Here is a 21,586-nt window from a genome sequence, read left to right as displayed (position 1 = left end):
TCAAGATTCGTTTTACGGCCGTAAGGTGTGCTTCCTTAGGGTCGGCTTGGAATCTTGCACACATGCATACGGAAAGCATAATATCCGATCGAGATGCACATAAATAGAGTAGAGAACCTATCATCGACCGGTATACCTTTTGATCTACGGATTTACCTCCCGTGTCGAGGTCGAGATGCCCATTGGTTCCCATAGGTGTCTTGATGGGTTTGGCATCCTTCATTCCAAACTTGTGTAGAATGTCTTGAATATACTTCGTTTGGCTAATGAAGGTGCCCTCTTGGAGTTGCTTCACTTGAAATCCCAAGAAGTACTTCAACTCCCCCATCATCAACATCTCGAATTTCTGTGTCATGATCCTACTAAATTCCTCATATGTAGATTCGGTAGTAGACCCAAATATAATATCATCAACATAAATTTGGCATACAAACAAATCATTGTCAAGAGTTTTAGTAAATAAAGTAGGATCGACCTTTCCGACTTTGAAGCCATTAGTGATAAGAAAATCTCTTAGGCATTCATACCATGCTCTTGGGGCTTGCTTAAGCCCATAAAGCGCCTTAGAGAGTTTGTAGACATAGTTAGAGTACTCACTATCTTCAAAGCCGGGAGGTTGCTCAACATAGACCTCTTCCTTGATTGGTCCATTGAGGAAGGCACTTTTCACGTCCATTTGATAAAGCTTGAAGCCATGGTAAGTAGCATAGGCACATAAAATACGAATTGATTCTAGCCTAGCTACGGGTGCATAGGTTTCACCGAAATCCAAACCTTCGACTTGTGAATATCCTTTGGCCACAAGTCGGGCTTTGTTCCTTGTCACCACACCATGCTCATCTTGTTTGTTGCGGAAGACCCACTTGGTTCCTACAACATTTTGGTTAGGACGTGGAACCAAATGTCATACATCATTCATAGTGAAGTTGTTGAGCTCCTCTTGCATCGCCACCACCCAATCCGAATCTTGAAGTGCTTCCTCTATCCCGTGTGGCTCAATAGAGGAAACAAAAGAGTAATGTTCACAAAAATGAGCAACAAGAGATCTAGTAGTTACCCCTTTTTGAATATCGCCGAGGATGGTGTTCACGGGGTGATCTCGTTGGATTGCTTGGTGGACTCTTTGATGTGGCGGTCTTGGAACTTGTTCATCTTCCTCATCTTGATCATGGGCATCTCCCCCTTGATCATTGCTCTCCTCTTGAGGTGGCTCATCCTCTTGATCTTCTCCTTCATCATTTTGAGCCTCATCCTCATTTTGAGTTGGTGGGGATGCTTGCATGGAGGAAGATGGTTGATCTTGTGCATTTGGAGACTCTTCGGATTCCTTAGGACACACATCCCCAATAGACATGTTCCTTAGCGCGATGCATGGAGCCTCTTCATCACCTATCTCATCAAGATCAACTTGCTCTACTTGAGAGCCGTTAGTCTCATCAAACACAATGTCACAAGAAACTTCAACTTGTCCAGAGGACTTGTTAAAGACTCTATATGCCCTTGTGTTTGAATCATATCCTAGTAAAAAGCCTTCTACAGCCTTAGGAGCAAATTTAGATTTTCTACCTCTTTTAACAAGAATAAAGCATTTGCTACCAAAGACTCTAAAATATGAAACATTGGGCTTTTTACCGGTTAGGAGTTCATATGATGTCTTCTTGAGGATTCAGTGTAGATACAACCGGTTGATGGCATAGCAAGCGGTGTTGACCGCCTCGGCCCAAAACCGATCCGAAGTCTTGTACTCATCAAGCATGGTCCTTGCCATGTCCAATAGAGTTCTATTCTTCCTCTCCACTACACCATTTTGTTGTGGCGTGTAGGGAGAAGAGAACTCATGCTTGATGCCCTCCTCCTCAAGGAAGCTTTCAATTTGAGAGTTCTTGAACTCTGTCCCGTTGTCGCTTCTAATTTTCTTGATCCTTAAGCCGAACTCATTTTGAGCCCGTCTCAAGAATATAAGATTTTTCTTGCAAAAAGAACACCCAAGTGAAGTGAGAATAATCATCCACAATAACTAGACAGTACTTACTCCCGCCGATGCTTATATAAGCTATCAGGCCGAATAGGTCCATGTGTAGGAGCTCGAGTGGCCTGTCAGTCGTCATGATGTTCTTGTGTGGATAATGAACACCAACTTGCTTCCCTGCCTGACATGCTCTACAAATCCTGTCTTTCTCAAAATGAACATTTGTTAGTCCCAAATGTGTTCTCCCTTTAGAAGCTTGTGAAGATTCTTCATTCCAACATGTGCTAGTCGGCGATGCCAGAGCCAGCCCATGTTAGTCTTAGCAATTAAGCAAGTGTCGAGTTCAGCTCTATCAAAATCTACTAAGTATAGCTGACCCTCTAACATTCCCTTAAATGCTATTGAATCATCACTTCTTCTAAAGACAGTAACACCTGTATTTGTAAAAAGACAGTTGTAACCCATTTTACATAATTGCGAAACTGAAAGCAAGTTGTAATCTAAAGAATCTATAAGAAAAACATTGGAAATGGAATAGTTAGGTGATATAGCTATTTTACCCGATCCTTTGACCAAACCTTGATTCCTATCCCCGAATGTGATAGCTCGTTGGGGATCTTGGTTTTTCTCATAGGAGGATAACATCTTTTCCCCTGTCATGTGGTTTGTGCACCCGCTATCGATGATCCAACTTGAGCCCCCGGATGCATAAACCTACAAAACAAATTTAGTTCTTGATTTTAGGTACCCAAACGGTTTTGGGTCCTTTGACATTAGATACAAGAACTTTGGGTACCCAAACACAAGTCTTTGACCCCTTGTGCTTGCCCCCAACATACTTGGCAACTACTTTACCGGATTTGTTAGTTAAAACATAAGATGCATCAAAAGTTTTAAATGAAATGTTAGAATCATTTGATGCAATAGGAGTTTTCTTCTTAGGCAATTTTGCACGGGTTGATTGCCTAGAACTAGATGTCTCACCCTTATACATAAAAGCATAATTAGGGCCAGAGTGAGACTTCCTAGAGTGAATTCTCCTAATTTTGTGCTCGGGATAACCGGTAGGGTACAAAATGTAACCCTTGTTTTCCTGAGGCATGGGAGCCTTGCCCTTAACAAAGTTAGATAATTTTTTAGGAGGGGCATTAAGTTTGACATTGTCTCCCTTTTGGAAGCCAATGCCATCCTTGATGCCAGGGCGTCTCCCACTATAGAGCATGCTTCTAGCAAATTTAAATTTTTCATTTTCTAAGTCATGCTCATTAATCTTAGCATTAAGTTGAGCTATGTGATCATTTTGTTTCTTAATTAAAGCTAGGTAATCATGGATAGAATCAACATTAATGTCTCTATATCTAGTACAAATGAAAACATGCTCAATGGTAGATGTAGAAGGTTTGCAAGATTTTAGTTCAACAATCTTAGCATGTAAAATATCATTTTCACTTCTAAGATTGGAAATGGAAGCATTGCAAACATCTAAGTCTTTAGCCTTAGCGATCAAATTTTCATTTTCATTTCTAAGGCTAGCAAGAGAATCATTCAATCTTTCAATCCTAGCAAGCAAATTAGCATTATCATCTCTAAGATTGGAAATTGAATTATCACATACATTTGAATCAACCTTAGCTATTAGACTAGCATTCTCATCTCTAAGGTTGACAATAGTATCATGGCAAGTGCTTAGCTCACTATATAGTTTTTCACATTTTTCTACTTCTAGAGCGTAAGCATTTTTAACCTTAACATGCTTCTTATTTTCCTTAATTAGGAAGTCCTCTTGGGTGTCCAAGAGTTCATCCTTCTCATGAATAGCACTAATTAATTCATTTAATTTTTCTTTTTGTTGCATGTTTAGGTTGGCAAAAAGGGTGCGCAAGTTATCCTCCTCATTTTCACTAGAATTATCTTCATCACTAGAGGAAGCATATTTAGTGGAGGATCTTGATTTTACCTTCTTTCTTTTGTCGTCCTTTGCCATGAGGCATTTGTGGCCGACGTTTGGGAAGAGGAGCCCTTTGGTGATGGCGATGTTGGCGGCGTCCTCGTCGGAGGAAGAGTCGAAGGAGCTCTCGTCGGAGTCCCACTCGCGACACACATGGGCATCGTCGCCCTTCTTCTTGTAGTATCTCTTCTTTTCTCTCCTCTTTCCCTTCTTGTCGTCGCCCCTGTCACTATCACTAGATAATGGACATTTAGCAATGAAATGACCGGGCTTACCACACTTGTAGCAAACTTTCTTAGAGTGGGGCTTGTAATCCTTCCCCCTCCTTTGCTTGAGGATTTGGCGGAAGCTCTTGATGATGAGCGTCATTTCCTCGTTGTCGAGCTTTGAGGCGTCGATGGGTAGTCTACTTGATGTAGATTCCTCCTTCTTCTCCTTCGTCGCCTTGAATGCGACCGGTTGTGCTTCGGGCGTGGAGGGGCCGTCGTGCTCGATAATTTTCTTTGAGCCTTTGATCATCAACTCAAAGCTCACAAAGTTTCCTATTACTTCCTCGGGAGATATTAGTGTATATCTAGGATTACCACGAATTAATTGAACTTGCGTAGGGTTAAGGAAAACGAGTGATCTTAGAATAACCTTGACCATTTCATGGTCATCCCATTTTTTGCTCCCGAGGTTGCGCACTTGGTTTACCAAGGTCTTGAGCCGGTTGTACATTTCTTGTGGCTCCTCCCCTTGGCGAAGCCGGAAGCGACCGAGCTCCCCCTCGATCGTCTCCCGCTTGGTGATCTTGGTCACCTCGTCTCCTTCATGCGCGGTCTTGAGCACGTCCCAAATTTCCTTTGCGCTCTTCAACCCTTGCACCTTATTATACTTCTCTCGACTTAGAGAGGCGAGGAGTATAGTTGTGGCTTGGGAGTTGAAGTGTTGGATTTGTTCGACCTCCTCCGAGTCGTAATCCTTGTCTCCCTTCTTTGGTACCTGCACTCCATACTCAACAATGTCCCATATGCTTTTGTGGAGTGAGGTTAGGTGATGCCTCATTTTATCACTCCACATAGAATAATCTTCACCTTCAAACATAGGTGGTTTGCCTAATGGAACGGAAAGTAATGGAGTGCGCCTAGAAATACGAGGATAGCGAAGGGGCATCTTACTATACTTCTTGCGCTCATGGCGCTTTGAAGTAGTGGAGGCCGATTCCGAGCCGGAGGTGGAGGGTGACGAAGAGTCGGTCTCGTAGTAGACCACTTTCTTCATCTTCTTCTTCTTGTCACCCATCCGATGGGACTTGATGGAGGAAGAGGATTCCTCCTTGTGCTTGTGGGCGGACTCCCTTGAGTGTGTTCTCCCCGAGCTTGCGGACTTGTCGCCGGTCCCGAGATCCCTCTTGGCGGATGCTCCCGACATCACTTCAAGCGATTAGGCTCTAATGAAGCACCGGCTCTGATACCAATTGAAAGTAGCCTAGAGGGGGGTGAATAGGGCGAATCTGAAATTTATAAACTTAAGCACAACTACAGGCCGGGTTAGCGTTAGAAATATGAACGAGTCCGAGAGAGAGGGCGGAAAATAAATCGTGGGCAAACAAAGAGTGAGACACGATAATTTGTTTTACCGAGGTCCGGTTCTTGCAAACCTACTCCCCGTTGAGGTGGTCACAAAGACCGGGTCTCTTTTAACCCTTTCCCTCTCTCAAACGGTCACTTAGACCGAGTGAGCTTCTCTTCTCAATCAAACGGAACACAAAGTTCCCGCAAGGACCACCACACAATTGGTGTCTCTTGCCTCGGTTATAATTGAGTTGATCACAAGAAGAATGAGAAAGAAAATAAGCAATCCAAGCGCAAGAGCTCAAATGAACACAAATGTCACTCTCTCTAGTCACTATTTGATTTGGAGTGATTCCGAACTTGGGAGAGGATTTGATCTCTTTGGTTGTGTCTAGAATTGAATGCTATAGCTCTTGTAATGTGTTGAAGGTGGAAAACTTGGATGCTATTGAATGTGTGGTGGTTGGGGTATTTATAGCCCCAACCACCAAAAGTGGCCGTTGGAAGGCTGATGTCGCATGGCGCACCGGACAGTCCGGTGCGCCACCGGACACTGTCCGGTGCGCCAGCCACATCAGCAGGCCGTTGGGTTCTGATCGTTGGAGCTCTGACAGGTGGGGCCTCTGGGCTGTCCGGTGGTGCACCGGACAGGTCCTGTAGACTGTCCGGTGCGCCTTCTGCGCGTGCTCTGTCCTCTGCCCGCGCAGGCGCGCATTAAATGTGTTGCAGTCGACCGTTGTGCGCGAAGTAGCCGTTGCTCCGCTGGCACACCGGACAGTCCGGTGTGACACCGGACACAGTCCGGTGCTTCACCGGACAGTCCGGTGAATTATAGCGGAGCGACCTCCCATTTTCCCGAAGGTAGCGAGTTCAACGTTGAGTACCCTAGTGCACCGGACACTGTCCGGTGGTGCACCAGACAGACTGGTGCGCCAGACCAGGGTGCCTTTTGGGATGTCTTTAGCTCTCTTTATTTGAACCCATCTTTGATCTTTTTATTGGCTTGTTGTGAACCTTTGGCACCTGTAAAACTTATAGACTAGAGCAAACTAGTTAGTCCAATTATTTGTGTTGGGCAATTCAACCACCAAAATCAATTTAGGAAAAGGTGTAAGCTTATTTCCCTTTCAGTTTGGACTAAGGGGTCCTAACCAAATGGTAAATAATGTCGCGTGGCCAGATTCTAGATGGTGTGCAAGTAGACACAAGCAATTTATCCTGGTTCGGGCAACACGAGGCCCTATTTCCAGCAGAGGGGGATGATGCTTATATTACTCGTACCGAGGTGCTTATAGTAGGGGTTACAAACACGACATGAGAGGGAAAGTCCTCATGTCCTAAGAAATGATTGAGGCAAGTGCCAATATCTAAGATCGAGTAGATCGAGTGGAGAACTGAGTGTTCGTCGATGTGTTGCTTGTTTTCTTCGTCGTCCCTTGGAGGGACTCCACTGAGGGGGCTGTCCACGGTAAAGCCAGGTGTTGTATTTGAAGGAGAGATGCTTTGGCGTCCTGTTATCCGACGTGACAGTGCATGCTAGTTTCCTGCTGAGAGCTGAGGCAGAGACCGAGTGATTATCCGCACATCTAAACCCCCTAGTGAAGAGGCTGCCTATACCGTAGTTGTTGTAACAGAGCTGGTTACAGGCTAAAGGCCTGCTTACGGGGACATGCGACCGCTGCCCGCCTGTCTTCCCAACGGACCAGAATCGTTAGAGTACTGTAGCACTGAATATTTAAAGCGGGGACAAAGAAAGCTGTCACTCACCACCGCTGAGGTTTCACAAGGTTTCGTAAACAAGGTCCAGGCTACACCTACTAATGGTGTTTTTTGTCAGCTAACTAATTACTATTAAATGCCATTCTAGTTCAATTTCTTTACTCCATGAAAAAAATACTATTCTAGTTTATTTGATCAATTTTTTTGAATTGACCTAACATAGTTTGAACTTGCATCAAGGTGCATTGGACAAATGCAGAGTTTGTGGCAACTCATTTTTAACTGACGGTATCTCTGAACTGTCACAGAATGCTAGGCTTGGCACCAGCTTCCCAACTGATAACCAGTCAATGCTCCGGTAGAACTAGAAGAGAGACTAACCCAGCTGCGGCCCGATCCGAGTCCGGGGGCCCAAGGCGCGGGAGGCGACGGCGATGGACGCGCGCCCGCGACGGCGGAGGGCGCGCACGGCGGAGGAGGCGGCGGCGACGCTGCGAAAGGCGTGGTGCCGGCTGCGGCTGTCCGCGCGCGACCCGGCGCGCGTGCCGCCCTGGGACGCCGTCGTGCTCACGGCCGCCAGCCCTAAGCAGGCCGCGCTCTACAACCGCCAGCTCGAGCGCGCCCGCGCCCTCGGCCGCTTCCCGGCCTCCACCGCGGCCATCGCCGTCCCCGACCCCGACGGCGCCCGCATCGGCTCCGGCGCCGCCACGCTCCACGCCGTCGCTGCCCTTGTTCGCCACCTCGCCGCCCAGGTCCCGACCTACTTACCTGCCCTCTGCGCTTATCGCTACCTTGCTTTACTCTACTCGGACCGTTGTTCCGTTGGCGGCCTATAGTGGGATGTCGGGATTTTCTTCGCAGGCTTCCAAGGAAGAGATCGGCGAATTCCTTCTCGAAGGCGGAAATGGTGGTTCGGGGGATGAGGCCACGATCGCCGCGGCAGCGGGATTCATGGCGAAGAAGCACGTGCTCTTGCTTCACGCCGGGGGCGACAGCAAGAGGGTTCCGTGGGCGAACCCCATGGGGAAGGCGTTTCTCCCTCTGCCTTACCTGGCCGGGGACAATCCCGATGGACCTGTTCCGCTCCTGTTCGATCACATTCTTGCCATCTCCTCCAGTGCAAGGCAAGCTTTCAACAACCAAGGTTGTAGCCCAGACAAAATTGACTGATCAGTGCACTTATACAATGCCCAAAGAAAAGAAGGGACTGCCACATCTGTTTCCGTTTCTAATTGCCCGTAGATGACCAGGTGGGATCTTCATAATGACCGGGGATGTTCTCCCGTGCTTTGATGCCTCCAATCTATATCTTCCTGACGATGCTGCTTGTATTGTGACGGTGCCCACCACTCTGGATGTGGCTGCTAATCATGGAGTGGTTGTAGCATCAAAGGACGCTGGGATCGATCAGGAGACCTACTCTCTTTGCTTGGTTGATGATCTCCTGCAGAAGCCGACAGTGAGCGAGCTTGCAGAGGGCCATGCCATCCTAGATGACGGGAGAGCATTGCTTGACACAGGAATAATAGCCGCAACGGGTAAAGCATGGCAGGACCTTGTTACCCTTGCACATTCATCTAGCCATTCCGTGGTTAAGGAGCTCATGACTTGTAACAAAGAGGCAAGCTACCATTTCCAGCATTGTGAGCTATAACATTTGACATACATTATTAATTTCCTTTCTCATAGTTTCTGAGATGCTTTTGGATGTTGCAAACAGGTGAATTCATTTCTTTTGAAACCTGCTCGCTAAATTAAGAAAACATGATTATTCTGCAAAAAAAAAAACTGATGTGCAGGATGCTCCTGATTGTACATTCTGAATAGCCTTCTAACCCGTAACCCTTAATCTGTAATTTGATATCAACACTATGTTTCAGTTTCTACTTTGATGTATGCTAGTAACTAAACCAGTTATGTGGTAGAAACTGAATATATATTCTTGATCATACAGTTCTTCTATCCTTAAGAAATCCTAGTATTCACTATTTGTTCCATGTTGAAAGTGGATTTACAGAACTCCATTGATCAATCTTCTAGTAACATGTATAATTTAGATTTGAAATGTCAAATGTGTTCTAAACTCTACTCCTTAGGCTTCCTTGCTTCCTGTTAGGCATATTTCTCTAATTGCAGATGCACCTTTTGAGATTTCGGTTTGTGTGATCATGCTTGCCAATATATTGCAGCTAAGCTTATATGAGGATCTTGTGGCAGCATGGGTACCAGCCAAGCATGTATGGTTGCGGAACCGTCCATTGGGCAAGGAACTGATTTCTGCTTTAGGAAAACAAAGGCTTTTCAGCTTTTGTTCATGTATGTTCCTACTAATCATTCAGTAACCATTTCTTTTGGACTTGTGCATTATCTTGGTTTTCTATCTAGAGGTTATGCCATTTAAGTTTTCATGTATTTATTGAAACTGTTATCTTCCTGATCAGGCGTGAGATATTATTTGTATCATCTTTTGTGTCAGTTTCACAGTTGAAATGCTAAATTCGGATGGTTTTCCTTTTCAGATGACTTTTCATTTCTACATTTTGGCACATCCGCGGAGGTTCTTGATCACCTGGCGGGTTCCTATTCTGGACTTGTAGGTCGAAGGCATATGTGTTCACTACCAGAGACCACTGCTTGTGATATTGCAGCGACAGCTATTATTTTGTGTACAAAGATTTCTTCTGGAGTCTCAATAGGAGAGGATACATTGGTTTATGATTCAGTACTTTCCGGTAGAATACGGATCGGCTCGCAATGTATTATTGTCTCGGTGAATATACGTGAGTTTGATGGTAGCGCTTGTTTCACATTACCTGATCGACATTGCCTCTGGGAAGTACCTTTGGCAAACTCTGCGGGGAGGGTTTTGGTTTACTGTGGTCTTCACGATAATCCAAAAGTTTCTATTCAGAAGGATGGGACGTTCTGTGGCAAGCCATGGATAAATGTCTTGGAAGATCTTAGAATCCAGGATACGGATCTGTGGGGTTCAACTAGCCAGGACAAATGCTTATGGACTGCAAAGCTTTTTCCTGTCATGTCTCTCCCAGAAATGCTTAATGTGGGCATGTGGCTTATGGGATCAGAATGCGACCCAGATGGGAGAATAGCTTCCTTGTGGCAAAAATCACAGAGGATCAGCCTGGAAGAGCTGCATCGTGCTATTGATTACAGACAACTTTGCACCGATTCGAGCAAGCATCAGGCAAATCTTGCAGCTGACATAGCCAAGGCTTGCATGAACTATGGCTTACTCGGTCGTAATCTGTTTCAACTTTGTGAGGAAATGTTACAAAAAGATACATGTTTAGCAGTCTATGAAGAATTACTTTCATTTTTTCCAAGTCACAGTGAACAGTATCCTGGGGTTCTTCCTCAGAGCAGAGAATATCAGGTCAAGATGGATCTGCTTAGAGCTTCTGGAGATCTTTCCACTGCATGTACGGTGGAAGAGAAAGTGTGGGCTTCCATTGCAAGCGAAACTGCGTCGGCGATAAAATATGGATCCAAAGGTGCGTACAATAGTCACTACACAACATTTAGTCATTTAAAATAGCTAAAGGCCTTGCATTTCCAAAACTAACAACTGCTGTGCTTACTGTGACTTTCCTCAAATTCCATGGTATCAACACGAACTAATTGTGGTCGGTTTTACCATTTGAAATGAACCATCAGTATTGCTATTATATAGCTAACATATTTCATTCTTTTAGAGCCATCTAGCGGCAAGATGTCTTCAAACCATGAAAGCTTGCATCCAAGGAAGACTGTTGTAGAATTACCAGTCCGTGTGGACTTTGTTGGGGGTTGGAGTGATACACCTCCGTGGAGCTTGGAGCGTCCAGGTTGTGTTTTGAATATGGCGATAAGTTTGCAAGGAAGCCTTCCAGTCGGTGCTATGATAGAGACAACAGAGGACCACCTTGGAGTAAGGATCGAAGACGACGCTGGTAGACATGTTTATATCGATAATCTGGCATCTATTTCTTCTCCATTCAAAGAAAGTGATCCATTCCGTCTCGTCAAGTCCGCTCTTATTGTTACTGGAATCCTTGGCCACGAGATATTGTCGAAATCAGGCCTGAACATCAGGACATGGTCGAATGTTCCTCGTGGAAGTGGACTGGGAACTTCTAGTATATTATCAGCTGCTGTTGTTAAGGGACTGTTCCAAGTGATGGAGGACGACGAAAGTGACGACAGTGTTGCTAGAGCCGTGCTAGTGGTGGAACAAATAATGGGCACAGGTGGTGGGTGGCAGGACCAAATTGGGGGCCTATATCCTGGGATCAAGTGCACCCAGAGTTTTCCAGGACAACCGTTACGGTTGCAAGTTGTTCCAGTGCTGACCACTCCTCAGCTGATCCAGGAATTAGAAGAACGTCTCCTGATTGTATTCACTGGCCAAGTAAGTTCATCATTTCTGCTTGAAGCATAAAATTCATTTTTTTACTCCATTGCTTGTGACCCTGCACGCGCTATATCTAGAAGTGAATGAACTAAAGCACTAATATGTCCATCTTTCTCAAACTTGTATCTAGCATAATGAGGTCCTAGGTATTAGGCATCCACAATTGCTGTTTTCATTGATGGTGGCCACGATGTCCATGTGCCGTTATGATTGTTGTTTAACGTCTTCGACAATATTGCTGTTCCTCCCTAAACAAATCTGTATAGGTAAGGCTCGCCCACCAAGTCCTGCAGAAAGTCGTGACTCGGTACCTCCGCCGCGACAGCATCCTGATATCCAGCATCAAGAGGCTAGCGGAACTAGCCAAGATCGGGAGAGAGGCGCTGATGAACGGTGAGCTGGACGAGCTCGGCGGCATCCTGCTGGAGGCCTGGAGGTTGCACCAGGAGCTGGACCCTTTCTGCAGCAACAGGCCCGTGGACGAGCTGTTCGCCTTCGCCGACCCTTACTGCTGCGGGTACAAACTGGTCGGAGCTGGTGGCGGTGGCTTCGCGTTGCTGCTTGCCAAGAACCCGAGCTGCGCCAGAGAGCTTCGACGGGCGCTTGAAGAGTCCGACACCTTCGATGTGAAGGTGTACGATTGGAACGTCGCCATGCCACGGTGAAGAGTAGCTGGCTCAAAGGGATTGTGTACACTGTATTGCTACCATAGACGCTGTTATCATTTTTTGTGTGTCAGACGACCTAGGGTGGTGGGGTGGTTGTGTGACTCTGATCCAAAAGTCGGCTGTTATCAAGTGAGCAGGCTGTCGGTTTGGTTGGCTTTTCCAACGCGGTCATGCCAAAAAAATCGCTGATCCAATGTCTCGTCAAACAGTTCCCGTTTCGTCCAGGCGGACGGCGGACACCACAGCAGGGTACTACGGTACTGTTGCCGGATCGATGGCGATAGTAGGTGTCGTTGTCGTCAACTCCTCCGGCCAAACCCGTCCTTTTTTTTGTGTGTGTGTACACCGACACGATTCAGCACCTGTTCTAGTGGTCGTTCTGTTGTCCACCGCCACGCCACCGCGTGTGGGCTCATGTGCCTCACCAGCTTACAGCCTAGCTGGTACTAGTATAGCTACTGGTCCATGGCCATGCATCCGCTTAGCTGATCCGATCGTCGCAAGGAGATTTGATTGAAGGAATTTAATTAATGGAAAGAGACAGTAGCAGTAGAAGCCAACAGAAAAAAAGAAAGCAAATGGAGATCCAATCTCCCTCCGATCATGCATTCAATTCAATTTTCAGCCAAGAAAGAACTGTTCTCACTCTCGTTCCACAGCACACACAAAAAATGGAGATCTCAAAACTAGCGAGATAGAGGTAGCTAATCAGCTACTGTACCGCACAGTCAGAGGAGGAGGATCTGGAGCGCGAAGGAGAGTGCGACGACGGATCCAGCGGCGGCGGCGGCGCGGGGCGCGGGCGAGGCGTTGCCCCCCTGTGGCGCGGCGGCGGCAGCGGACGCGAACCCGGCGGGCGGGTCGGCGGCGGGGGTGGGCGCGAGCGCGGCGAGGTCGGTGGCGGAGGGCTGGAGGTAGGTGCCGTTGGGCAAGGGCACGTCGACCCAGAGCTTCTGGCCCCTGCGGCAGTGACCCGGCGCGCCGCTGGCGTAGTAGGCGCGGCCGGGCGCGGTGAGGTTGAATAAGGAGTTGCCGTCGGCGAGCCTGGCCACGGGGCGCGACAGGTCGCAGGACGCGAAGGCCGCCGGCGCCAGCTGCAGCACCGAGTCCTGGCTCGGCGGGTACAGGAACCCTGCGGGGGGAGGGGAGGGGAGGTTGCGTGAGTGAGTGAGGCGGCGGCGGAGATGGACGGTGGCGGGGGAATGGGATGCGGTGCTTACAGATGGAGTCGCCGAGCGCGAAGTGGATGGACTTGGCCCAGCGCTTGTAGACGTCGGGCTTGGACGGCGGCGGCACGCCCCAGGCGTCCAGGTCGCCTACCTTGTACACGGCGCCCGCGCAGACGCCCACCAGTAGCAGGAGCAGGAGCAGCACCACCACAGCCGCCGACGCAGATGCCGATGCCGCCCGCGCACGCATCCTCATCCTGTGCTCGTGGGCTTTGCTTCGCAAAACCTGCCCTGCTTGCTGCTTTGTGCTTGCGGGCAGGCTTGTGTTGGCTTTATTTATCTATACTATGAGAGGCTGGTAGAGGTAGAGTGCAGAAAGTGTGCGACTCCATGCCCCGCGTCGCGGCTCGGACCATGTGTTCCGGCCGCAATCTCCGGTACTGCCTACCGCCGCCGTCTCCTTAATCACGTCGGCGGACGGCTTTGGTTCCAGTATAGACGGCCGTGGGCCACTGGGCCGTGGGCTGCTGGGCAGTGCAAGTGCAAGTGGAGTTCAGTCCAGGGCGCGGCACGTGGGACTGTAGGAGCGACCACGTGAACAGAAGCAGAGGCCGAGGGGGTGGGGGCAGCTGCTCGTGCGGTGCCGGTGCGTAGTGGTGGACAAAAAAAACCCAAATACCTATTATCTAAATCCGAACTACCCAAATCCGTATTCAATCTACCCAAACCCTAATAGCAGCTTCCGTTTCTAAATGGAAAGGTGTTTTTTTTATCATGAAAAGGGCTTGTAAAAAACCCTAATATATTGTATTAGATGAAATCTGATTGGGTAAATCGGAATTATCTTAACATGAATCCGAATTTTCGGATACCCACTTATTTTGGATACATTTCAGTCCACTGTAGACCAGCACTCACTGTTCATAGTTCCAGGGCTCCAGGCCAGTTCGTGCAGCCTCCCCACTCCCCAGTCCCCAGCTCCAGACGCCCGGCCTGTCCGTCTCAGTCACACTGGGGACTATTTTTTTTTAAAAATAATATTAATAATATCTCATGCAGCGTCCTCGTTCTCGCTCATTTGGGCCCAACTATTATAACGCAGGCCTCCAAATATCCGAGAAGTCCGGCCCATAGTCCCTCTCAGACCATTGGTCGAAGCTGTTGGTCGGCGGCGCCAGAAATATCAGACGCGAGGGGGGACCTCTTCGCAAAATATATAGCCCGCACCGAGGCCAAGCCTGCCGTGCCGTGCCGTGCCGTGCGCGACCCAAACCCTGTGCAGTGCTCCCATCGGATTCTTGCCTCCCACGCCGCCGCCGCCGCCGCCGCCACCGCCGGATTCCGCGATGGCCGACCCGCGGCCGTACTCCACGATGTACGGGACCGACGACCGACGCGACGCCGCCATCCCGGCCTCCGCCTCCGAGCGCCGCCTTTACAACCCGTACCAGGACCTCAACATGCCCTACCGGCAGCTCTACGACCTCCCCACCTCCCCGGAGTTCCTCTTCCAGGAGGAGGCGGCCGCGCAGCGCCGGTCCTGGGGCGAGAACCTCACCTACTACACGGGCGTCGGCTACCTCGGCGGCGCCGTGGCTGGGGCCACGCTGGGGCTCCGCGACGCCGCCCGCGGCGCCGAGCCCGGCGAGCCCGCCAAGATCCGCGCCAACCGCGTCCTCAACTCCTGCGGCTCCTCGGGCCGCCGCGTCGGTAACACGCTCGGGGTCATCGGCCTCATGTACGCCGGGATCGAGAGCGCCATGGTCGCCGCGCGCGACCGCGACGACTGGATCAACAGCGTCGCGGCCGGCCTAGGCACCGGCGCGCTCTTCCGGGCCGCCAACGGGCCGCGCTCGGCGGTCGTCGCCGGGGCCGTTGGTGGCGTTCTAGCTGGCGCCGCCGCGGCCGCCAAGCAGGTTGGGAAGAGATACGTCCCTGCGCTCTGAATCCCATTGCGGTACTCTCCCTGCTCTTGCTGCCGTGATCAAAGTCAAAACCAATTCGTCGCTTGGATGTCGTTTCTTTAATTATTTGGGAGGAGGCATGTTCTTCTCAACACTCCTATATATTGTTGACAGCCATATGCTTGTACTACTTATGTCAACGATCTGCTCTCATCAGATCACGAAAGTTTTGATCTGCCTTGCAATGTAACATTAGCTGCTAGCTGGTAGCGACACAGTAATACTGCCTTTTGCATTATGCTGGAGAATTCATGACATTGTGAAATGTGTCGCTAGATTGTCGCCAGTGTTCTATCACTATGTTTTTTGCCTTATATCACTTGGTGTATGCTTTTATGGCAGACACGAGTAAGTATAAAAGTGGGGCTGTATCAAGAGACTATAGAGTCCAAAGATTTTAGACCTGATATAACTTGGGCAGTACTACACATAACAATGGAGATAGTTTGGAATGTCAAATAGTGTTAGAAGGGATACCTTTGGGTATGCAGTATGCTACAGAGAGATAGGACACTAATGAAGATATTAGCTATAAAATCAAAACAGAGTGGACAGTGGAGTAAGTGGTGCTAAGCATCTCACAAGCGAAAACACAAGTTTTATATGACGACGATTAAACTACATGGTCAGTAGATAATGTTGCCAAAATACGATTATTGTGTTCTACTTGTCGCCATCCAATAAGGTTCTGATTTCTGAACGATGATGGTTTGGATATGTTAAACAGAGACCTTCAGATGCACCAATGCGTAGTAGCGTAGTAGGATTCTAAGACACGATGCTATAGGGAAGAGAGGCATCGAAATGTCGAAGATGGCATAGGAAGAGACAATAAAAGAAGACTTGAAAGGATATAATATATCCAAAGATTTAGTTTTAGTAGCTAATGAAAAGCAATTATGACAGGATATCATCCAAAAGCGATTCATATGACCAGTTTTCAGCCTGACTTTTCTAGCTCAGCCTTCGTGTATCCTATTCCTGGTCCTCTGAACATGATAAACAGCGACCATGTTCATACTGTTTATAACATCCCGGTCACAGGCTATCGTTCATAAGTGTTTCATATTGATAAATATGATCTTCATTTCGTATCCGGACCTTTCTAGTTGGCCTTGTGCCTACAGCCTTCCTGATCTCTGAATATGATCAGGTGATTCTTATTGAATTATATGATCTTTTATTGTTAATTTTGGTTATTGGCCATTCTGAATAAAGCTGTGTATCCTGATGGTCTGAGGCCATGTTTAAATGCACTAAAGCTAATAGTTGAAGTTATTCAAATAGTCTAGCTAATAGTTATTTTTAGTAAATTAGCTAATAGTTAGCTAGCTAATTTCAATATAAATTTTTTAGTCAACTAACTATTAGATATTAGCTTCAGTGCATCAAACACCCCCTTGATATGATAAAACAGTGATGCGATTTTCATATGATATCCCAGTATCTGCGTCTTGCTTCAGGTTGAGAAACCTATTGGGTTGGACTTAGTTGTGAGGTGCTGTTGCATATGAGCTTTATTTGTATAAAATAGTCATGTGATTTTCATATGATTTATCTGTATCTGAATTTTCTGATTCCATTGGTTTGGAATTGAGTTGTGGGGTGCTGTTGCATATGAGCTTTTTCCTCGAGTCACTGTATCAATGTTTAAGGTGTCTGAGCTTTATCATCTGAATTTTCTTGTGTATGCATGCAAGTGCTCTTTGTGATCAAACCAGTTCACCATTGCACCTATGCGAACTTTGATGGCTTGTTTGAGATAGGGCTGGATAAAATAATCATATTTCGTAAGCTCACTTGACTCGTGGTCGATTCGGTTCGACCTGGCTCGTTTCAATTTTGTAATGACTAATGAGCTAAGTTAAGCATCTCAGCTCGGTTTGTTAACGAGCCAGCTCGAGTCGAGCTCGTTAGCTCGAATGAGCAATCATTTGTCGGAAAAATAAAGCTCACACTTGTGTTGGATGAACTAATAAGTGATAAACTTTGTTAATTTGGTTTGACGCGGTATGAACTAGTAACTGATTATATTGTTTTATATATAGTATATATATATATTTGGTTCGCAAGCTAAACAAGTCAGCTCGAGATTATAAACGAGCCAAGCCAATTCTTTAGCTTGGTTTCTTAACAAGCCGAGCCAAGCTAACTCATTATCTTAACGAGCCAACTCGACCGAGCCAAGTCGAGTTGGCTCAATATCCAGCCCTAGTTTGAGAGCAAAAGGATTGATGGGGCTAGCAATCTAGCATCCTCAATTTCCTCCCCTTGCTTCCAAACAACACTGAAACTGTGGTCGAGTGCTTCACGGATCATGATTCTTATAACTGGAGCCATGTCATCAGAAAAATTTTAAAAGCTACCATGAGATGCCTACTGCAAACCGAACTGTCAGAGCAAAATTACCATATCGTGTGAAATGGCCATCTCTGACTTGTATCTGTGCTCTACACTCCACACATGCATAGGAGCAGTGGAGCACACGAGTTTTTCGAAGAACGTGCTGGGTTTTTTCTTCATTAGGAAGCAATAGTTCTTACAACGACCAAAGAAAATCTACAGAAAACAAAAACATGACACTACTAGGTGTGAGACAGACCAGAGAAGCCAACTGAGGCTACGATATAGAATCCTGCAACCTGGCGCTCAAACAACAACAGCTAGAAGCGCGACCATCGGAGCAGCGGCGGCCAGATAGAGAGAGCCCACAACAGTAACAGTAGCAGCACCAGATTTGTCACCAGCCATCAGAGCAGCGGCCATAAAAAAGATATCTACGCTGGTTCACAATACTCTTTTCACATGCTATATGCACATCAGCCAGAATTGTCATGCAGTAGATAACACTTCCAAGAATAATATATACCGTATCGTAAAGCTTAAAGCGAACATGTTTCTTTTTTTTTCGAAAATAAATTGCAAGGAACAACAACGGGAAAAGCCCACATCGATCGCCAAGACGCCAACTCATCTAATCTTCTCGGGACATAGGTATAGCTCAATACTTGCTGAACTATCGATTGCCCTGTGGATATAAGCAGATCCGAGGTGCAAACTAACAGCCTTGTCAAATCTTACACTATAGAAAGAAAATTACAAACGAAAACAACTACATGGTTCTGACTTCCATCTTATTGCACGGGTGGAAATGAATTGCTCTGTGTATGCCGCCTTCGTATCTGATTTGCACGTATGGTTCTGTCGACGTCTAAGGATTTAGTGGCTCATCTTCCCCGATCATTTCTTGTGCTTCTGCAAGGAACGTTAGTTGCCCTATGGTTAGCGATGAACGATGAACTAGGACATCTGAGTTTATCAGAGATAACAGTTCAAGACTTCATTGGCACAGCACTGCCGGAACAGAATAGAAGAGAATCGAAATGTCACATACTAGTTGATGACTTGTGTAGATCCGAGACAACCATCAGCCGTCTCTGCAAGATTGCTGCCATGAAGAGGAAGATAGAACACATCCCGAACATGACAGTGATAGGGAATGCGTTCACCTGCAAAAGACAACGTCCACAGGCAAAGTGTTACTCGTGTGCTGATATTTCTGTATATTCTTGCCATTGGACGAGGGAATGACTCCTTACATTGTAAAGCACCACACAAACAAATAAGTTGAGCGGGATGCGGAAGAAATTCATGATTGTGCTTCTTGCTTCCTCAGGAATGTACTGAGACCTCATCTTCATGATTGATGGCCAGAATATGCCAACACAGGCCTCGAAGGTGCAGAAACCAAGAAGCTGAAGGGAACCTCCAATCGATATGCTGCCTCCTTTCACAGAAGATGTGGGCACTAGGATCTGTTTGGACATTGTCCGCAAATAGACATCAGTGAATTTTCAAAGGCGGAGAATACCCGAGCAGTAGTGACTGACAAGACAGGCTCTTACGTTGGTGACAACAGGGAGGACAAGGGTGACAGCCGATATCGAGAACACAATCTGCATGTAACCTTCAACCTTGAGCTTTCGGGCTAATAGACGTGACGCAACGGAGCTACCCAACATGGATGACAGCATGAATGTAGCAAAAATAAAACCATGAGGAATGTCTTCTTCATTTGGGCTCAACGCTGGAGTCCATAGGAAGACAAATGTGTACATCGAGCCCTCAAACAATGACTGTATGGCTCCCAGTAATGCAATCTTTTCATCTGAAGATCCAGTGGACGATGTTAGAAAACAAATGCAGGTTTCATATGCATAAATATTTGGTTCTCTGCGTTCTGATGAGACGGGCTAAAGCATACCTGAAGCAATTGCCTTAGCTGCAACCTTGAACTGGGCCATCAGGTCCTTACTATCAGATGGGTCTCCATAGTTCTCACTCCATGAGGACATTATGACAGCCATGCCAATCGCCAGAAAGCATGCAGCGGCATCAAATGGAGCCACGGGACCAAAACCCAAGTTCTCAGCAAGAAGGTTCGCGAATAGCCCAGACACAATGGCAATTAAGCCATTCCCAAGGAAGATGGCTTTGGAGAATGTTATGGACAGCCACTGCGGGTCAAAGCCTCTCTGTAAAAAGAGAAAAGAAAGGTAAAAAATTCAGTGTCTGTACAAACCAACAAGATGCAATGTGTCCATCCCCATAATAATTCACAAATGTAAGATCATGCGGTATTAATAAAGCTTTTGCCGCAAGTGGAAGAGCATGGCATTTTGTATCACAGGCAGCAGCTACTGCACTAGATCCTTGGATTCTATTAATAATTATTATTGTCTGCTAATGAGACTAATGCCGGCAGGACATGACCGAATAAAAGGACAATTCTTAATAAGACCATCCGTGATGGCTTTATTATGACTGGACCATGCTTTTTAAATGCTCGTCCTCTTGGCCACGTCAGGTGTCAACCACCTGATCCACCGACACAAGTAGCAGAAATCAAACAAAACATAACAGGTGGGTTTCAGCTTGCATCCAGCAAGATTTTCCTCGGCCTTTCCGGATCTCTGACAGAGCCACATTTTACTGGGCGTAGCAGTCAGACATGAAATGGGCATTTGTAAGTTTGTTCTTAAAACTTCAAGCAATCATACTAGTGCTACTATAAGTTAATTCAGTGTTCAATTTTTTTAATCGTACGTCAGTCAACTCATTATATAAGTGCCCTATCGCATTGGTAGTCAAACATCCAAGATCCAATACACTTGGCTGGCTTCCACGACAAGCATGTGATGAATGAATCTAATCTAAAGGGTGCTCCCACTCGAGTAATTTATTCGCGACAAGGATTTGGGGGGAAAAGCATTACTTAAAGAGCAACAGATCCCAATTAGTACGCATTCCTGATATATGAGCGCAGACACGCAGTTGAAGAAAACATTTGGATTGAAGGTAAAGGCAGAGAGAGGAGCTCTAAAGCAGCAGTGGAGACAGAGAGTGGCAGCCGGATCTGGCCTCTGGGGTCAATCGGTTACTGTACCTTGTTGTGCTCTGCGACGAGCCAGGACTCGAAGGCGGAGAAGAGCAGCGAGGTGGCGATGCCTCCGAGGATGCGGCCGATCATGAGGACCCTGTACTCGGGGGAGTGCTTGGTGATGCAGCTGAGGATGTAGCTGATGCAGTAGGTGATGCAGGCCCTCTTGCGGCCTCTGGAGGGAAGCACGATTCGTCAGGGAGGCGAGAGGCGCACTGGATCGGGATTGGAATACGTAAAGGAAGGAATGGCAGGGGCGGGCGTACTGTTTGTCGGCGAGGGAGCCGACGATGGTGCCGAAGAGCATGGAGGATCCGAAGCCGGCGATGAAGAGGCGGCCGATGTCGCCCTTGTCGAAGCCGTACTGGCTGTAGAGGTAGTAGACGTAGGGGCCCTGCAGCCAGTCCCCGGCTGCACGAATCCGTCCCAACCATCATCATTCAGAACCACCACAGCGTTCGCAGATCTAAACGAGGAACCGAACAAGAGAAGGGAAGGAGGGCGTACACATCATGAGGGAGTAGACGAGGACGTAGTTGTTCTTGAAGGAGTTGAAGGCGGAGGTAGTGGCGACGCGGTCCTTGCCGCTCTTGCCGAGCTCGAGCCCCGCCACGATGGCGGCCAGCGCGCCGAACACGACGTAGTAGAACACCTCCATGGCCGCCCGCGCCGCCGCTCGCCGGAGGGAGGGAGGCCGAGGACGCGGGGTGGATCGGTGGCGCGTTGCGGTGCGGTGCGGTGC

The 21,586-nt window shown here is 47.5% G+C and overlaps 4 protein-coding genes across 5 annotated transcripts; 2 read left to right on the top strand and 2 right to left on the bottom strand.

The window, feature by feature from the left end:
* Positions 1-7,545: 7,545 nt before the first annotated feature.
* On the top strand, positions 7,546-12,465 carry LOC100381824 (uncharacterized). Of its 2 annotated transcripts, NM_001361544.1 has the most exons (7): positions 7,546-7,944; positions 8,054-8,336; positions 8,443-8,813; positions 9,382-9,508; positions 9,712-10,704; positions 10,906-11,600; positions 11,870-12,381. In NM_001361544.1, exons 1-7 carry the CDS (start codon positions 7,627-7,629, stop codon positions 12,266-12,268), a joined length of 3,186 nt encoding a protein of 1,061 aa, NP_001348473.1. In that variant the 5' UTR covers positions 7,546-7,626; the 3' UTR covers positions 12,269-12,381. The 2 variants fall into 2 exon arrangements, with proteins under 2 accessions (NP_001348473.1, XP_008643638.1); XM_008645416.4 differs by lacking the exon at positions 7,546-7,944 and having other exon boundaries at positions 7,953-8,336; positions 8,435-8,813; positions 11,870-12,465.
* A 376-nt stretch (positions 12,466-12,841) lies between these two features.
* LOC100284135 (early nodulin-like protein 1) lies at positions 12,842-13,747 on the bottom strand. The gene is made up of 2 exons (NM_001157032.2): positions 13,492-13,747; positions 12,842-13,403 (listed from the first exon to the last, which is right to left on the bottom strand). The coding sequence occupies exons 1-2, from the start codon at positions 13,694-13,696 to the stop codon at positions 13,000-13,002; spliced, it is 609 nt and encodes a 202-aa protein (NP_001150504.2). The 5' UTR covers positions 13,697-13,747; the 3' UTR covers positions 12,842-12,999.
* Positions 13,748-14,652: 905 nt separating this feature from the next.
* LOC103630760 (mitochondrial import inner membrane translocase subunit TIM23-2) lies at positions 14,653-15,718 on the top strand. Its single transcript, XM_008651827.4, has one exon. It carries the CDS (start codon positions 14,787-14,789, stop codon positions 15,384-15,386), a length of 600 nt encoding a protein of 199 aa, XP_008650049.1. The 5' UTR covers positions 14,653-14,786; the 3' UTR covers positions 15,387-15,718.
* Positions 15,719-18,313: 2,595 nt separating this feature from the next.
* On the bottom strand, positions 18,314-21,586 carry LOC100272424 (molybdate-anion transporter). The gene is made up of 8 exons (NM_001348128.1): positions 21,352-21,586; positions 21,111-21,255; positions 20,851-21,019; positions 19,669-19,939; positions 19,310-19,572; positions 19,004-19,219; positions 18,799-18,913; positions 18,314-18,659 (listed from the first exon to the last, which is right to left on the bottom strand). The coding sequence occupies exons 1-8, from the start codon at positions 21,500-21,502 to the stop codon at positions 18,616-18,618; spliced, it is 1,374 nt and encodes a 457-aa protein (NP_001335057.1). The 5' UTR covers positions 21,503-21,586; the 3' UTR covers positions 18,314-18,615.

Source organism: Zea mays, chromosome 1, assembly GCF_902167145.1.
Source record: "Zea mays cultivar B73 chromosome 1, Zm-B73-REFERENCE-NAM-5.0, whole genome shotgun sequence".
Classification (NCBI taxonomy): domain Eukaryota; kingdom Viridiplantae; phylum Streptophyta; class Magnoliopsida; order Poales; family Poaceae; genus Zea; species Zea mays.
Note: the sequence above shows the minus strand (reverse complement) of the source record. Positions and strands in the feature narration are given on the sequence as shown.

Bases quoted from the DNA above. Each gene is read 5' to 3' on its own strand.
- LOC100381824 (NM_001361544.1), top strand. From the start codon at position 7,627: ATGGACGCGCGCCCGCGACGGCGGAGGGCGCGCACGGCGGAGGAGGCG. The intron at 8,814-9,381 runs GCAAGCTACCAT...AATATATTGCAG, and splicing joins TCATGACTTGTAACAAAGAG to CTAAGCTTATATGAGGATCT. The intron at 11,601-11,869 runs GTAAGTTCATCA...AAATCTGTATAG, and splicing joins TGATTGTATTCACTGGCCAA to GTAAGGCTCGCCCACCAAGT.
- LOC103630760 (XM_008651827.4), top strand. From the start codon at position 14,787: ATGGCCGACCCGCGGCCGTACTCCACGATGTACGGGACCGACGACCGA.
- LOC100284135 (NM_001157032.2), bottom strand. From the start codon at position 13,696: ATGAGGATGCGTGCGCGGGCGGCATCGGCATCTGCGTCGGCGGCTGTG. The intron at 13,404-13,491 runs GTAAGCACCGCA...CTCCCCCCGCAG, and splicing joins CGCGCTCGGCGACTCCATCT to GGTTCCTGTACCCGCCGAGC.
- LOC100272424 (NM_001348128.1), bottom strand. From the start codon at position 21,502: ATGGAGGTGTTCTACTACGTCGTGTTCGGCGCGCTGGCCGCCATCGTG. The intron at 21,256-21,351 runs GTACGCCCTCCT...GGATTCGTGCAG, and splicing joins CGTCTACTCCCTCATGATGT to CCGGGGACTGGCTGCAGGGC. The intron at 18,660-18,798 runs GTATGTGACATT...CGTTCCTTGCAG, and splicing joins TCTACACAAGTCATCAACTA to AAGCACAAGAAATGATCGGG.